General features: G+C 37.9%; 2 protein-coding genes across 2 annotated transcripts; both read right to left on the minus strand.

Annotated features, from left to right (window-relative positions):
• Positions 1-9732: 9732 nt before the first annotated feature.
• LOC112940079 (auxin-responsive protein SAUR68-like) lies at positions 9733-11807 on the minus strand. Its single transcript, XM_069289989.1, has 2 exons — positions 11592-11807; positions 9733-9879 (listed from the first exon to the last, which is right to left on the minus strand). Exons 1-2 carry the CDS (start codon positions 11805-11807, stop codon positions 9733-9735), a joined length of 363 nt encoding a protein of 120 aa, XP_069146090.1.
• A 982-nt stretch (positions 11808-12789) lies between these two features.
• LOC101263945 (probable methyltransferase At1g29790) lies at positions 12790-14313 on the minus strand. The gene has a single exon (XM_004248660.5). The coding sequence runs from the start codon at positions 14182-14184 to the stop codon at positions 12991-12993; it is 1194 nt and encodes a 397-aa protein (XP_004248708.1). The 5' UTR covers positions 14185-14313; the 3' UTR covers positions 12790-12990.
• Positions 14314-18522: the final 4209 nt, after the last annotated feature.

Below are 18522 nucleotides of genomic sequence, written 5' to 3' on the forward strand. Positions count from 1 at the left end.
AGGATTAAGGAGTACTAATCCTAATAGGACTAGGATTAGTACACAGTAAATACTAATATTATTTAATACTATTTATTTAATACTATCTGTTATTATCCCCACTCAAGCTGAGCTGAGCGAAAGCCAACGGAAGCTTGGAACTGAGGTAATCGTGCTGTCGGCTCGGGAGAGGCTTGGTGAGAATATCAGTCGGTTGTTCTTCAGTGGGTACATACTGCACAGTTATGGTGCCAGCCTGAACTTCATCGCGAACAAAGAGACAATCGGTATCAACATACTTCATTCTGGTGTGTAGGACGGAATTCTTGGCCACACAGATGGTTGATTTGTTGGTACAATAGTGAGCAGGAACAATGTCAGTGGCGTGTAGTTCGCGAAGAATATATGTGACCCACATGGTATCAGCAGCAAGAAGAGCAAGGGCGCAGTATTCAGCTTCAGTCGAGGACCGAGAGACCTTGGGTTGTTTTTTTGTACACCAGGAGATCAGGTTCGGCCCCAAAAAATGAGAAACCCCGATGTAGATTTTCTGTCATTTTTATCATTCGCCCAATCTGAATCTGAGAAACCCCGAAGCTCCAAGTCCCCGGGTCGAATGAGTAAACCACGACCAAGAGTGAAAAAATGTACCTGAGAATGCGTTTTAGACAATGGTAATCATGTTCACTTGGTTGATGCATGCGCTGAGCAACTCGGTTGATAGCAAACTGGATGTCAGGACGGGTAATGGCCAGATACTGTAGAGCCCCAATGAGGCTGCGAAAGTGGGTGATATCGGCAAAAGGGGTGTCGGCCCCATTCGTAGACGAAGAGACTGCCATCGGTGTTGGTTGACTGGTGCATTTTTCCAGTCCAGCTTTCTGCAACAGATCTCGAGCATATTTTGACTGATGAAGAAAAGAGCCGCTGCCTGTTCGAGAAACCTCCATTCCCAGAAAATAATGTAAAGGGCCAAGGTCCTTCATTTTGAAGGTAGTATGCATAGCTCGAGTGACATCCTGAATGAGAGCTGCAGTAGAGCCTGTAATAATGATATCATCTACATAGACAAGAAGAATGACTGTACCGTGTGCTGAATGTTGAGTAAACAGACTTGTGTCGTGTACGCAACATGTGAAGCCGAGTCCCTAGAGGAACGTTTTCAGACGTGTGTACCATGCACGGGGGGCTTGTTTGAGCCCATACAGAGACTTCTGGAGTTTGCAAACATGTTGAGGGAAGCGGGGATCAACATAGCCTGGTGGTTGCGTCATGTAGATAGTTTCATCGAGCATGCCATGAAGAAAAGCATTGGAAACATCCGACTGATTGATGAGCCAATTGTTGCACACAGCGAGTGACAGTACCAGGTGAATGGTTTCCTGCCGAATAACAGGACTGAATGTCTCGGAGTAATCAAGCCCATACTCCTGATTGTAGTCTTTAGCAACCAAACGAGCCTTGTACCTGGAAATACTGCCATCTGCATTGTGTTTAATTTTGTACACCCATTTACAGCCCACTGGGTGCCGCCCATGGGGCTTAGGTACAAGAACCCAAGTTTTCTGATCAGTCAAAGCCTTAAACTCGTCATCCATAGCATGACGCCAATAAGCATTTTTTGAGGCAACAGAGTAGGTTGTTGGTTCACTATCGGGAAGGGGGTGTATTTGGTAGTATGGTAGCCTGAAAAGTTTTGGTTTTAAAGATACCGGCTTTGCCACGGGTTAACATGGGATTAGTATTAGGGGGTGGCACGGGCGGTGGTGATTCGGGGTTGGCCGGGAAGGACCCAAAACGGATCGGGCTGGAGATGTTGTGGGTATGGGGTGGTTCAGGTTGGTTGTGAGTGTGGGTGGTGGTTGTAGGTGTATTGTGGGTGACGGTCGAAGGGGTGATGAGGGGTGGTTGGGTAGTGGGTGGAGGTGTGGGGGAATATTGTGAGGGACCCTGTGAGTATGTTGGAAAAAGGGGAAGGACGCCAATGAATGATGTATTTGTGGAGGAGGAAATAGACTCGTAGAGAAACTCATTTTCGACAAATTTGACATGACGAGATATGTAGACTTTATGAGTTTGTGGGTCAAGACAGCGATAACCCTTGGAGATAGGATGATAGTCCAAAAAATACAAGGACGGGATCGGGATTGTAATTTGTGAGTAATATGAGGGCGTAGCCAAGGGTAGGCAAGACACCCAAAGACGCGGAGGTTGGTATAATTAAGAAGTTCTTTGTAAAGGAGTTGATAGGGTGATTTGTTGGAGAGGGTGTGACTGGGCGTTCTGTTAATGAGGTAGTTTGCGGTGGCTAGAGCTTCTACCCAAAAGGAGATAGGGAGATGAGATTGATGTAGAAGAGTAACCACCATTTCAATGAGATGGCGATGCTTACGCTCAGCCACCCCATTCTGTTCGGGATTGTATGGACAGGAGGTTTGATGTATAATTCCGAGGGATTGCAGAAACTGGCCAAAGATGTTATTTACATATTCCTTTCCATTGTCACTTCGAAAAAGTTTAACATGAGAATTGAATTGTGTTTTGACCATTTTTTCAAAAGTGACAAAGGTGGTGTATGCCTGTTATTTGTGTTTTAGTGGGTACAACCAAGTGTATTTTGTAAAATCATCCACAAAACAAATATAATAGTGAAAACCAACAAATGAAAGAACAGCAGTAGGACCCCATAGGTCAGAATGAATAAGTTGAAAAGGTGCAGTTGTACGCTTCTCTAAAATAAAGTAAAAGGTAATTTATGAGATTTAGCAATTGAACAGGAGTCACAATTGTTTACATGAATGGAAGAAAAACCTAATTGAGACATTAAAGAATTTATTATTTGAGTAGACGGGTGACCCAGACGACTGTGCCACAACAGACTGTGGCCATCAGCCGAAAGAGCCACCGGAACCACAGGAACGCTTTCTGAAACTGGGTGGGCAGACGAACTTGTGCCAGGAAGAACGTACAGACTATGCTCACAGGGGCCCTGAAAAATCACCCTCTTGGTAGTATTGTCTAGGATCTGAAAATCATTAGAGGTGAACAAGAGTGAGCAATTATTGTCTTTTGTGAATTGGTGAACTGAAAGGAGATTGGTTTTAATAGAAGGGACGAGGGTAAGGTTACCTAGGTGAAAGATAGCGGTGGGGGTATTAATGGTACCCGTGCCAGTGTGAGAAATATTAAGGGACTCACCGTTGCCAACATTAATATCATTGGAGCCATGATATTGATTTGGAGCATTAAGCTTGGATAGATCAGAAGTAACATGTATGTTGGCCCCAGTATCCAACAGCCATTCAGAGGAAGGGCCAGCTTGAGATGCATAATTGACACGGTTATCACTATTTCGACTCTCCTCATACCGAAACCAGCAACGAACAGCGGTGTGTCCTCTTTTCTGAAAAATTTCACACGTTGGACGATCCCCCTCGTAAGTGCCCTGCCCGCCGCTGGAAGATGACTGCCCGCCGCTGTCGAAGGAGTGCAGGCTGTTGTTGCTGCCGTGCTGCTGACCGTCGTACGGCGGACGACTGCCCTGCCGACCGCCGCGCCCGCGGCCTTCGCTGTTTCTGTCGTTGCCGCCGCGGCTCCCCTGTCGGCCGCCACCACGCCCCCCACGATAGTTTTGGCTTGGGGTGAGGGCGGTGGCCGGCTCCATAACAGCGACTTCTCGGAGAAGAAGTTTGCTCTCTAGATCCACGTTGATTTCTTCACTTTTTAGCCATGAGGAGAGAGTAGCCAGGTCAACGGGTGTTGGATTGATGCGAACCGCCTGTTTAATGGAGGAGTAAGATGATGGGAGCCCCCGAACGATGCACATGACGAGATCTTTTTCGGGAATGATTTCATTCACGGTGTCGAGGGCTGTGATGATGGTGGAGACCTCATCTAAATACTCCGCCATAGTTTTCGTGCCTTTGGTAATTGTGTGGATACGATCACGCAATTGAAAAATATGAGAGTGGGAAATTGATGCATAGCGTGTTGCGAGGGTCGTCCACAGGGCTGAAGCAGTTGTGTAGGATCGGACGTGTTTCTGAACCGTGGGAGAGATGACCGCAATCAAACATGATCGGATCTGGCCATCCACGGCTTTCCAGACGGCATGGGTAGGATTGGTTTTTTCTGATTTGTCCATGGCGGTGATGACTGCCAGCGGCGGTTATGTGCTTCCATCAACGTATTTGAGAAGGTAATTGGCCTCAAGGGCTGTAAGAACAGTGATTTTCCATGTAAGGTAATTTATGTCTGATAATTTTTCGGGAATCAGGGCATGAAGATGCCTGAGAAGGAGTTTAACGCCAGAAGGAAGTGAATCGAGAGGATCCACCTCGGTTGTCATGGCTGCCGCCACCCAAGAGAAGAGAGGGAACGATCGGTGCCCTAAAGAGAGAAAAAAAACCTAGAGAAAAGAAGATCTAGGTTTTCTGGCTCTTGATACCATGAAGGAATATTGATTGTATTGAAGTGTTAACCTAATAAGGGAATACATGGGAGATATATATAGGAGATATAGGAAGGAGTACTAATCCTAATAGGACTAGGATTAAAGAGTACTAATCCTAATAGGACTAGGATTAGTACATAGTAAATACTAATATTATTTAATACTATTTATTTAATACTATCTGTTATTACCCTTCAGTAAAAATCCCGGCTTCACCATATTGAAGACAATAATAGTTAGCTAGTAATTAGTCAAGTAGCAGTTGGCTGATGTAGCATAATAGTTGGTTAGAAGTATAAGTTAGTTATAACAGATTGTGGTAGCTAAGTCATGCAGATATACAGGTGTATGAAGTGACGTATATATCTTAGATAATGCTCTGATAGAGATCAATTCAATACAAAATACATTTTATTTTACACTGTTGGTTTTCCTTTTCCTCTCACCGTAAGTCTCAGAATCTCTCTCCATTAGGAGTTATCACACCACTGGTAGCCTCTTCTCGTTCATTCTTTTCATCAAGGTAGTAAACGATGGACTTCGAATTCTAAAATAAACTCATAAAGCTTTTTATTCATGCATTTGATCATACCAAATAGCAACAAACTTTAGTGTTCCATAGGATAAACTTCAGATGTCAAGAAAACCACGTCCAAAACACAAAGTCAGAGAAGTTCCATAATTTTTACAACTACATAGATTATAGTGCTGCTTAACCCCTTGCATTCAACATATTTTTGGATCTTCATCCATGACTTAGATATCATCTCTATTAGCTTGGCCAGTCCAATATGCATCGTACTAACAAGTGTTCAAATACTATGTCTAGAAATTTATACCTTCATTATTGTTGTATCCTTCATTCTACTTCAATTGGCTCGGGAAGAGGAGTGGAAACAAAGGATCAACCGCCCTTTTCAGTGTTCAAAATTTCCAAGTTCTTTTCGTGTAATACATAGTAATTATTTGCAAACTGAAAAATGCGAATGGAATTTGCTGGAAAATTCTCGAAAGAGAAGATTAACAATAAGGAAACCAGATCATCTTAATTGAAATTAGTCTATTGCAGAAGTTCATGTTGGGAAAGACAAGGCACTAACAAAGAATGTCTGACAGGATAACAGCGGAAGAATACCCAAGTCTATACTTTCCCTTCTCGATTTGAACCAAGAGAAGACAAACAACCACAAGCAATATGATAGTAAGGCAGCAAGTAATTCTACCAAACAAATATAACAAGGCAATAATAAACCAATCACACAAGACACCAAGATTTACGTGGAAAACCCTTTGATGTGAAGAGTAAAAAACCACGGGACCAAAAACTCCACTATAATCACCAAGAGTTACAATATTGTTCTCCAAAATTGGCCACAAAACAAGTGCCAAACAACGAGCAACAACAAAATAAGATTGCACCAAATCTAGAGAATTAAAGGAGCAAAATCACCAATTTCGCAGCTACTGTTCACGACAAAAAAACTGAAGTTGCAGACCACCAAATCCAACTCTGTCAGTTCCTAATCAAAGATTGAGATGAAGATAATATGATGTCCAAAAATCAGCTCAATCGGACAAGAAACTAAGCGGGAATCACAATTTGAAGTTGGTTGTTAGGGCTGAATTTTGACTGCGAAAAACTGCTCTTTTTCTCTCTTTTTGGCTGCTGAAAAAAACTCCGTGTCTTTGAAAATAAGACCTAAATAGGCTTATATTTGCCTCATAAGAACGGTCCTATGGGCAAAAATGGATTGGTCCAAATTGGGCTTTTATTTATCCACATAGGAAGGGAAAAAAGACCCATAACCCAACAATTCTCCCCCTCACGACTATGTGGAGGAGACCGCCATCCCGGCGACCATGCAACAATCTTCAAACTTCCCTCTTGGCAAAGCTTTAGTCATCATATCGGAACCATTGTCATTTGTATGAATCTTTTCAAGCTCAAGCAACTTAGAATCCAACACATCTCGAATCCAATGGTATCTCACATCAATGTGTTTAGACCGACCTTGGAACGTAGAATTCTTGCCAAGATGTATAGCACTTTGAATGTCACAATAAAGCATATACCTCTCTTGAGCACAACCAAGTTCTCCCAAGAATCTCTTCATCCGAAGCAATTCTTTACAAGCTTCAACAACAGCAATAAGCTCACCTTTTGTAGTAGATAGAGCAACACATTTTTGCAACCAAGACACAACTCCCCCTGCAAAAGTAACCAAGTACCCTGAAGTAGACTTGCGAGTATCAACATCACCAGCCATGTCTGAATCAGTATAACCACAAATAATAGGCTTCCCTGTACCAAAACACAAAGTCAGACTAGTAGTGCCACAGAGATATATCATAACCCACTTCACAGCATTCCAATGTTCTCTTCCCGGATTAGAAAGAAAACGGCTAACAACTCCAACAGCGTGAGCAATATCCGGTCTTGTACAAACCGTCGCATACATCAAACTACCAACAGCTGAAGCATAAGGAACTTTCTTCATATCTTCCTTCTCATCATCACTAGAAGGACACTGTTTCCTGCTCAATTTGAAGTGCATAGCTAAAGGTGTACTGACAACCTTAGCTTTGTCCATGCTGAATCTACGAAGTACTTTATGAATGTACTTCTCTTGTGATAATACCAATTTGTTGGCCTTTCTATCACGGACAATCTGCATGCCAAGAATCTGCCTTGCTGGTCCTAAGTCTTTCATAGCAAAAGACTTACTCAACTCTTGCTTCAACTTCTGAATCCTGCAAGTATTATGACCAACAACAAGCATGTCATCAACATAAAGCAACACAATAATAAAGTCACCATCAGAGAATTTTTGCACAAAAACACAATGGTCTGAGGAAGTCTTCTTGAAGCCCTGCTGACTCATAAAAGAACCAAACTTCCTGTACCACTACCTGGGAGCTTGTTTCAAACCATACAAGCTCTTCTTTAATTTGCAAACATAATTCTCTTTACCCTTGACTTCAAAACCTTCCGGTTGCTCCATATAAATTTCTTCATCTAAGTCACCATGGAGGAAAGCAGTTTTAACATCCATTTGCTCAACCTCTAAATCTAGACTTGCAGCCAAGCCTAGAACCACACGAATGGATGACATCTTCACAACTGGAGAGAATATCTCATCAAAATCAACTCCCTTTTTCTGATAAAATCCCTTGACAACTAATCTAGCTTTGTACCGTGGAACTGGATTACCATCTTCGTGTTTCACCCAAAAAACCCACCTATTTTTCAAAGCTTTTCTGTCTTTAGGTAACTTAACCAAATCAAAGGTATGATTATCATGCAAGGATTTAATCTCATCTTCCATAGCATCAAACCACCTTTCTTTTTCTTTACTTTCCATGGCCTCATCAAGACCCTCAAGTTCTCCCCCGTCAGTCAAGAGTACATACTCATTGGGAGAATAACGAGATGAAGGAATTCTCTCTCTACTAGATCGTCTAAGAGAACTCTCTGGAGAATCTATAATTGGTTGTTGGACAACCACATCATCTTGCACTGGAGCATCAACAACATCATGCCGGTCATTCTGAACATGATCACCATCTTCATTATCAACTTGATTTTTATCATTATGAAGATTTTCTTCCGGTGCAATAGTCAAAGGAACTGGATCAACATCAACTAAGCTCTCACTACTCTGAAAATCAGCCTTGTCAACTTTGTCAAAATCTTCAATTGTTTGGTCTTCAAAGAACACAACATCACGGCTTCTAACAAGTTTCTTCTCAACAGGATCATAGAAACGATAGCCAAATTCATCTTGAGCATAACCAATGAAGATACACTGCCTAGTTTTAACATCCAACTTTGACCTTTCATCCTTAGGAACATGTACAAAGGCTTTACACCCAAAGACTCTAAGATGATCATAAGAAAAATTCTTACCAGTCCAAACTCTGTTAGGGACATCACCATCTAAAGCAACAGCAGGAGATAAATTGATAACATAAGCAGCAGTATTAAGTGCTTCGGCCCAAAAGGAATCTGACAACTTAGCATCTGAAAGCATACATCTAACCCTCTCAACTAGAGTTCTGTTCATCCTCTCTGCTAAATCATTTAACTGAGGAGTCTTTGGAGGAGTTTTCTGATGCCTAATACCCTGCTCTCTGGAATATCTATCAAAAGGACCAATATACTCACCACCATTATCTAAGCGGATGCATTTCAATATCTTCCCTGTTTGTCTTTCAACCAAGGCCTGAAAAATCTTGAACACATCAAGTACTTGATCCTTGGACTTCAAAGGAAATACCCAGAGTCTGCGAGAATGATCATCAATAAAAGTCACAAAGTAAAGTGCACCACCATGAGGTTTTACCTTAAAAGGACCACACAAATCAGAATGTACCAACTCTAGCAAATCAAGCTTTCTTGAAGGCGGATGACTCTGAAAAGAAACTCTTTTCTGTTTACCGGCTAAGCAATGAACACATTTCTTCAACTTTGCTTGTTTCACTCCAGAAAGCAAATTTTTCTTAGCCAAACTATCAATCCCCTTCTCGCTCATATGACTCAGCCTTCTATGCCATAACTCTGATGAAGTATCATTCTCCACCAAATTTACTGAGTCTCTGTACTTGGAGCCCTGAAATACATACAAGTTAGACAACTTGTCACCACGGGCCACAACCATCAAACCTCTAGTAAGCTTCCACTGGCCAACACCAAGTGTATTAACAAAACCCTCATCATCAAGATATCCCACAGAAATCAAATTCAAGCGAACATCTGGAGCATGCTTGACATTATTGAGAACTAGTTTGGAACCATTGTTACTTTCCAAACAAACTGTCCCAATGCCAATAACTTCAACTTCATGATTATTGCCCATTTTCAACGTTCCAAAATTACTTGGGGTATAAGAAGAAAATAATTCCTTCTTTGCCGTGACATGAGAAGTAGCACCAGAATCCACAAACCAGCTAGACTCATCACGAACAAGATTAATGGCATTTGCATCACAAGAAACAAGAAGATCATTATTAGCAACAACAACAACACGATTTTCATTATCGCCTTCTCTCTTTTGTTGTCTCATATCTCTCTTGTGCTTGTAACAATATTTCATGATATGCCCATTCTTGTGGCAATAGTCACATGTAATATTCTTGTATTTAGACTTTGACTTGCTTATACTTTTACCTCTATCATTCTGACCTCTGGACTTGTTTCTCCCCCTATCTTCAGTAACCAAAACATCGGAGTGTGAAGCTGAAGAAGATGAGACTTGAGATCTTCTTCTCATTTCTTCATTCAAGATACCATTCTTAGTATATTACATGGTTACAACACCACTGGGAGCAGAATTAGTCAAAGAAACTCTAAGAGTCTCCCAAGAGTCTAGCAGAGTATTAAGAAGCCAAAGTCCCTGTATCTCATCATCCAACTTTACACCCATTCCGGACAGCTGGTCAAGAACGCCCTGAAAATCATTAATATGATCAGAAATAGGAGTACCCTCTTTAAACCTAATATTCATTAATTGTTTCAATAGGAACAACTTGTTGTTACCAGTCTTCGAAGCATAAAGTGTCTCGAGCTTGTCCCACAAACTTTTGGCATGTGTCTCATTCACAATATGATTTATAACATTATCTTCAACCCATTGTCTAATATAGCCACAAACCTGTAGATGCTCAAATTCTCATTCTTCATCATTCAAAGGCTGAGGCTTATTAGAAGCAAACACGGGTAAATGCATCTTCTTGACAAATAGAAGATCTTTCACCTTGTCTTTCCAAATATGATAGTTACTACCAGTTAAACACACCATTTTGCTCATATTTGCATCCATCATTCTAAACGATAATCAACAATAACCAATGCTCTGATATTACTTTGATGGGAAAGACAAGACACTAACAAAGAATGTCTGACAGGAAAACAACAGAAGAATACCCAAGTCTATACTTTCCCTTCTCGATTTGAACCAAGAGAAGACAAAAAACCACAAGCAATATGATAGTAAGGCAGCAAGTAATTCAACCAAACAAATATAACAAGGCAATAATAAACCAATCACACAAGACACCGAGATTTACGTGAAAAACCCTTCGATGTGAAGAGTAAAAAACCACGGGACCAAAAACTCCACTATAATCACCAAGAGTTACAATATTGTTCTCCAAAATTGTCCACAAAACAAGTGCCAAACAACGAGCAACAACAAAATAAGATTACACCAAATCTAGAGAATTAAAGGAGAAAAATCATCAATTTCGCAGCTACTGTTCACAACAGCAAAACTGAAGCTGCAGACCACCAAATCCAACTCTGTCAGTTCCTAATCAAAGATTGTGATGAAGATAATATGCTGTCCAAAAATCAGCTCAATCGGACAAGAAACGAAGCGGGAATCGCAATTTGAAGTTGGTTGTTAGGGCTAAATTTTGACTGCGAAAAACTGCTCTTTTTCTCTCTTTTTGGCTGCTGAAAAAAACTCTGTGTCTTTGAAAATAAGACCTAAATAGGCTTATATTTGCCTCATAAGAATGGGCCTATTGGAAAAAGTGGATTGGTCCAAATTGGACTTTTATTTATCCACATAGGAAGGGAAAAAAGACCCATAATCCAACAGCACAAACCCGGTGCATGCTTTTGCACTGAAGTCAATAATGGAGCAAAATTCACTTTTATCTAATTTGGCAAAATGATCTAATGAAACTTTTGGCATAACTTTCTTTTGTAATATCACCTTAACAACTAACTGAGAAATCGACAAGCTAGATATAGATATTTCTGGTGCAAGACCATTAAAAAGACAATGAAAAAGTAAATAAAATTTTCCAAAATAATCATGGAATAGAACAAGTTGGAGTCAAGTATATGGAGTTTTTGATTAATACATTTTTTTAAAAAATTCTGTACACTTGTTGAGTATCCACTACAAAACTTATCACATTTAGCTTAACAAACTAGTAATTGCAGGTTTCTTTGTTCTTGAACATATAAAGCTGATCCACATTGGCTAGAATCAACAGATACGAGCAAAGCACTCTAAAGATCAGCACCTACACCTCTTTCGATGAGTGATACGATGTAGTTCATGAATAAGGCATCACATGGTAATGTAATAGGGCCATCACATGGAAGTCCAAACTCTTGTTCAGACATGTGCAATAGTTGTCTAATTACCTCGTGTTGAAGATAAGCTAACGGAACCACAAATTGCTTTTGATCAGGTTTATATACCACAAAATTTCCTTTAGAAACTATAGTAGATGATGTGCTACAACTCTCTAAATCATTGGAATTAGACCTTGGAAAAGAACTTCTCTTCCTCTGTTTAGCTGCAAACTTCTGCCATTTCCTTGCCATCTTGATGAGTTTCTTAGCACTGATCATATTCATTTTCTTCGAAATATAGGAAAGAAATTTTTTTGATGATCTTTAAAAAGATTTGATTTAGAGCTATCTGCTTGATGATGAAAATGCCTCATGCAATCAGATTATTAATAATTGAGGCTAGAGTTGAGTTTGAATAAGTATGCTAGACAGGATCATGTGCTGCTGTTTAATATGGGACCTTGGGGATTCAGGATATAGTTGTCTAGTTTTCAAGTGGTATTTTTTTTCAGCTAAAATTCTAAGTGCTTGTCAAAGATTTTAGAAGGCAATACCATGTGACACTTCATGTAGTGTTGTCTTTCTACTACTTGTGCTTGACTTGAAGGAAATTTACAACTTGTTTAATATTGTTTTGTATACACTTGACGGAAATCTTCTGAGATCAACTGGTAGGCTGGTGTACAGCATTGTTAATTTCCGATAGATTAGTCAGAAGCTAGCATTAGGGCCTGTCACTAAGCATATATCAGAATAACAACTTTAGGTCTAGGCTTGTGGTATTGTCTTTATTTTCAGAATAACAACTTTAGGTCCACAGCTCAAAACAATAAGGGGTATTGATGTTTGGCTGAATGGTAGCCGATAGGGCCTGTATATTTAACAATATGGTCTAAATTTATAAATACTTGACAATTAGGAGGCATATAATTTCTCTTTACACTAAACATTGAGAGAGTTATGAACTCACTCTTGTACACACTCAAGTTTTCTTGTTTTCGAGTTGCTTGAATTTCTTCCTGTTGTTCCTCTATTGCTAGGATTTTTTCATCCGAGTTACTCGTATGATTCAATCTAATCGAGTCCTCAAGAAGTCTTGAATACTGGGAGATTTCCAAAGGGTCATTTTACTGCCTTTTCATTGGAAAAAAGTTGTAAGGCGTACAATTTCGACAGGTTTCCAATGAAAAGGCAGTAAGAAGAGTACAATTTCAACGATTTTCAATGAAAAGGCCATCAGAAATTTGTGCATTACAAGTAGTGATAGTTATCAATGCAACATGATGTTTATTACTGAGATTTATCATCAGACAAAGAGGATAATGTAATACTAGAGACTGATCTCTCTAAAAAGAAAAATGCATTTTTTTGTCATTCGATTAGTGCAATTTTCAACAGATGCAGATGCAGGTGCAAGTTATAAGTTTTTTCCAAATCTGATCAAAGTAAAAAAGAAAAAATAATATCGTCACCAAGAATTCTTCAATGGCTTCATCAGCAATGCTGAAAGGTACATCTCGTTTAGCTCGGGACCTCTATCAAACTTTCTTCCCACGATCCACTTCACCTTGTTGAAACCAATACTCTCGATAAGTGGTGCATACACTTTCTCAAATTGATCGCCAACACAGAAGAAATGGTCAAGCCAAAACAGACCACCAGGCCTTAACACCCTATAAATATCGAAAAGCAAGAAGTGGAGAAGTGTTTCTGGTATCCAGTTACTCAACACATGCATTGAGTGTACAATATCCAACGTGTTGTCGAAAAAGGGAAGTCTTTGAGAGATACTAACATACAAAGGTATGACTCCTCTTGAAGCTATAAAACTATTAAACGGACCGTTAAGGTTCATTGAAGTCGTTAGAATCGTTACATTCCTTTCTCTCATTCTTACAGCAAATGTAGCCACACCACCTCCAATATCGAGCCCAATTCTAATTGTTCCAGCCTTCTTTACTGCTAACACTTCATCGATAGAGAAGTCAAGACCAGCACCATTTTTTGCTGTCCAACGCCTTCTCTCTCTGCCATTGAGATCAAAACAATCTTTGCAATCATCAAATGCTCTCTGATTCCTAGCACGATTGACCAGACAATCATAATTTTTGCAAGTAAACGCAGTCCATACAACAGAAAAATCCGATGGTGTTCTCCATTGACTCTCAGGAAAAGGATAAGGCTCAACATATTCTTGTGGAGCAGCTGGATGACATCTACGTCGAGGAAGTGGCTCACAACCTTTAAGAAGCAACTTTTGTGCTAAAAGTTCATCATCAGGGCAAGAACCATTGACATTATACGACATGTAACGATCAAGTAAATCTCGAAACAGAGTACATGGACGTCCAATCGGAGGCATGATTTCATCAGAATTGAAGTTTTTGTTGAATCCACGCGGGAGTTTTTGTGGTGATGTGAAAGCTAGGAACTCAGATGGAAGATTTTCATCAGTTTGTGTGTTATCAGAAGATTCTTGAATAGCTTCATATTTAGGTGTTGGCTTAGCCAAAACAGTGGAAGGAGTATTTGTTTGTTGGTTAAATGTACAAGAGGAGTCAAAAGATGTAGAAATGAAAAATGTCAAGAGATTTGAGGATGCAAGAAGGAAAGCAAAGAACAAATAAGATGTAAGAAATTTGGGATTTTGAGTTGAATCCATTGAGGTTTCTGTGTCTGATTAACATTGAATTCTCTGTATGCTAGTTTGTTATAAATCGAGCAACATGATCAGTAAGGATTCATATGGTCAACGCATGTAATAAATGCCTAGTGTGATTAGCACCACAAGATTTAGAATCTTGAATATCTTCATATTTAATTTAGAATTGTTTTCTAAGTTTGGGTGCTAAGTCAATAGTCTGGTCAACGGACCGGAACCGGATCACTGGACCGGAATGAACCGGTATCGGACCGGACCGGAATCCGTTGACCGAAATTTTGACCGGTACCGGGATGAACCGGACCGGAATTACCGGGATGGTTCATCGGTTCCGTCCCGTTCCACTATATACCGGGACAGAACCGGAACGGACCGGGATGGAACGGGACGAGATTAACGGGACGATATTTTTTAAATTACGAAAATATAATTTTTTTTTATTTTTTAAGTATAAATTAATAGTTTTTAAATTTATACTATAATTTTTAACTTAAGTTTATTTTAAAGATATTTTATTAATTTTTTTTATTATTGTTAAGTTTGCAAGTCATCTAATAAAGTTTTCAAAATTTAAATCTTTTGAAGTTTATACTTTATAAGTTATTACTTATATTCATTAATATTTATTTTATAAGTTATATTTATAACTTGTATCTTGTAAATATTAAATAAATAAAATTTGTAATTTTAAAAAAGTAAATTAAAATAAGGATAAAAAAATTAAAAAAATTAAAAAATATCAATTTAATTTATTTAAATTTGTAACAAATTACAATTTCAATTTACAACTATTAGTAGAGTACATAGCTTACGCAGCCACCTTCTAGGAAGGGTTTTGTTTCAACTATGTCTCGAATGTAATACTAATAGTTGTATAGTCCCGTAAATCCTCTTTCTAACTCAGCTAGGGATTGATTGTGATCAACTTCTGGTCTTGGTAAAGCTCGTTGACGATCTTGAATTTCGATGTCATCATCACTACCACATCCAATAGCTGAATCTATGAAAAGTTCAAATTGACTATCTAACTTTGGAAGTCCTTGATTTCTACGCTCAACATTTATCCAGTCTCTAAATAACACTGATATCTCCAGGTTGTCTTGTGCTAACGAATATCTGTGGTCTCCAATTTGAAATCTTGCCGCGCTGAAAGCTGCCTCCGAAGCTACTGATGATCCTTGAATTGCAAGCACATCCTTCACCATCCTACTAAGTTTTGGATATTGAGCTCCAAGATTTCTCCACCAGTTCAATAGTTCCGGTATACCATTATCGTTTGTAATATCATTTGTACCCTGTTCAAGATATTAAACAAATTCACATTTATTAGAAGAGTCAAGGCCAAGTTTATGTTTCACTCGCCCATGAGCACCTACTTGATTCGTAGACGTTTGAGGATTTTCAACATTATCTAAGAATGAATATTTATCATACATTTCTTTTGCAAAGTATTTTATACTATTTTGACATGTTACCAAATCAGGTTCTTCTTCAGGTTGAATATCTAAATTCTGATAAATGCATTCAACTAAAGCTTTTGCACCATATTTTTTATATTCGGGGTTGAAAAGAAGTGTAGTTAAATAAATTTGAGGAATAGGAAAACATATTTTTTAAATTTTGTAATCATAACTTCAATAGCGGAGGTGAATAAAGTATTTGTTTTATATTCAGAAAAAATAGATGAAATCTCACATATGTGTATTAAAATTTCAGAAATAGTAGGATAATATATTTCAAAAAAAATTTTAGTAGCATCATAAAATGATTTCAAAAATATTCTAAGTTCATTTACTTCATCCCAATCACTATCATTAATTTTAAATTCAGGATAAGCATTATGATTATTAAATAGCGTAGTAATAGGTTGCCTATATGCATAAGCAACTTCAAGCATATCATAAAAGGAATTCCATCTAGTTTTTACATGCTTCGGAACTTTTCTAAACGGAAGTTTAAATGCATTACAAAGTTCTTTAAATTGATTAATTCTACTACTACTATTCATATGAAAAATGTAAAAACAAGCATTATCAATTTTATCACAACTATTTTCAAATAATTTCACACCGTCACTAACAACCAAATTTAATATATGCGCGGCACATCTAACATGAAAAGCATATTTACTAATAGGACAAAGTCTAGGTTCTAGTAAATTAATAGCATTTAAATTAGCAGAGGCATTATCTAAAGTAATACTAACGACTTTATCACAAAGACCAAAAAAATCTAAAATTTCCAACACAGTAGTAGCAATATAAATTTCGGTTTTTTTCTTTTGACAAATTTTATAACCAATAATTCTTTTTTGTAAATTCCAATTATAATCGATCCAATACTCAGTAACAGTTAAATAATCAAAACCATTAGGACTACGACCCATATCAGTAGTAATAGCAACTCTACAATCCATTAGTTCAAAATAGGCACGTAAATATTGACAATGTTTTTCTTGAAATTCGAAAATATCTCTTTTTACCATGCTTCTTGATAAACCTTGAAAACTAGGATTATATGTTTCACGAATATAAGCAATAAAACCCGGATGTTCTCCAAAACTAAAAGGTAAACCACAAACAACAACCATTTTAGCAAAGTTTTCACGATCACGATCCTTGTTATAGGTTCGATGTGTAAGAGGACCACTTGGGTTCGAAGTATTTAACTCACTTTGAACCATATTTGATCCTCTAACCGATTCTTCAACATTACAATTTCCGACAACTTCAAGAGAAGACATATATGCAAATCACTTTTTACTATGCTTGTTAATCAAATGTTTTTTTAATCCCCCCGTTGAACCTCCCGTCCCACCATATGTATATTTAAAATGTTGTTTACAAAGATTACATATACTAAAAGTTTTTTCTTCATTCAAATAACAAAATTTCCACACATGTGATTTTAAAGAACGTTGTACCTTGGTCTTACCTCTAGTTGGAATAATAGGGGGACGGGTAGTTTCAACCGGAGGTGGAGCTTCAATACTTATACTATTGACTGTATTGAGGTCGGCGGCGGGGCTAGTCGGTGTATCATCTAAATCTACTTCTTCATCTAAATTTAATTGTTCATCCGTTTCCACTTCTTCATTTTCTTGATTAATATCATAATGTCTTTCATAGAGTTCATGGGGAGTCGGACTATCTGAATTAATATTTATAGGACCGGAACGGGAAAAACTAGCTTCATTCCCATGCGTAAATTCATCTGTATTTATTCTAACAAGAGGAATTTTAGATTTAGACGAACCAGCACCTTTGTTAGTTTTTTTAACTAATTTTTTACTGATTCTACTAGACCTTTTTTACTTCCACTTTTTTTTAGAAGACTCCATGATATAAAATTATAAATTATAAAATACGAAACTTAACAAGAACAATAATAAAACAAGACCAACTTACAAGTTAAATAATAAATACAAAAAATAAATATAAGATTAGAGAGTGGAACGAAGTTACCAAACGTTTGTATAAGAACAAACGATTATAATGAAAATTAAAATATTGATGTCGAAACTTGAAATTTGAAGAAGATTCCTCCTCCGAAATACACCAAATGACCAAATGATATAAGTTATAAATATGAATGTAATTTGGAAATATATATTCTCTCAAATACTCAGACTTATATTTGTAAGTTGTAAACTTGTAATTATAAAATTTTTACACACAACTCTAATTTATACAACAAAAAACTAGCCGTTTTAATTTTTCCGTTTAAACTTTAAATCTGTTCTCGGGAAAAGGGTAGGGGGCGGGGGGAGGGGTGCTGCCTGCACTGCAGCTGCAGTGCTGCTTTATGCAGACTGCAGTCTGCAGGCTGCAGGGGCGGGGAATTTGAAAAAATTTAAATTTTAAAATATAATTTATAAAAAATGTAAATATAAATTATAAAATATAAAATATAAAAAAATTAATATATATTAAATAAATCGGACCGGACCGGAACCGGAATGAACCGGGATGAACTGGTATCGGTACACCGGTACGAAACTACGGTTCCGTCCCGTTCCGTGTACCGGTTTAGACTATCCCGTCCCGTCCCGTAGGCAACCGAAACGGGACGAACCGGAACAAACCAGAACGGTACCGGTACGTCCCGTTCCGTTGCCCAGTCTTAGTCAATATCTACGTGTATATATTACTCTCTGTCTTCATATATGTTGCATATTTTAGATTTCGAGATTTAAATAAATTTATTTTTTATTATAATTTTTTATATATTTTAAATATTTTGAATTGTTAATTATTGTGACTTATAATACTTTTTACGTAATTTACAAATATATAAATTTTATTTGAAAAAATAAAAAAATTCACGCAAATTTTTATT

This window comes from Solanum lycopersicum, chromosome 10 (assembly GCF_036512215.1).
Source record: "Solanum lycopersicum chromosome 10, SLM_r2.1".
In the NCBI taxonomy this organism is placed as follows: Eukaryota; Viridiplantae; Streptophyta; class Magnoliopsida; order Solanales; family Solanaceae; genus Solanum; species Solanum lycopersicum.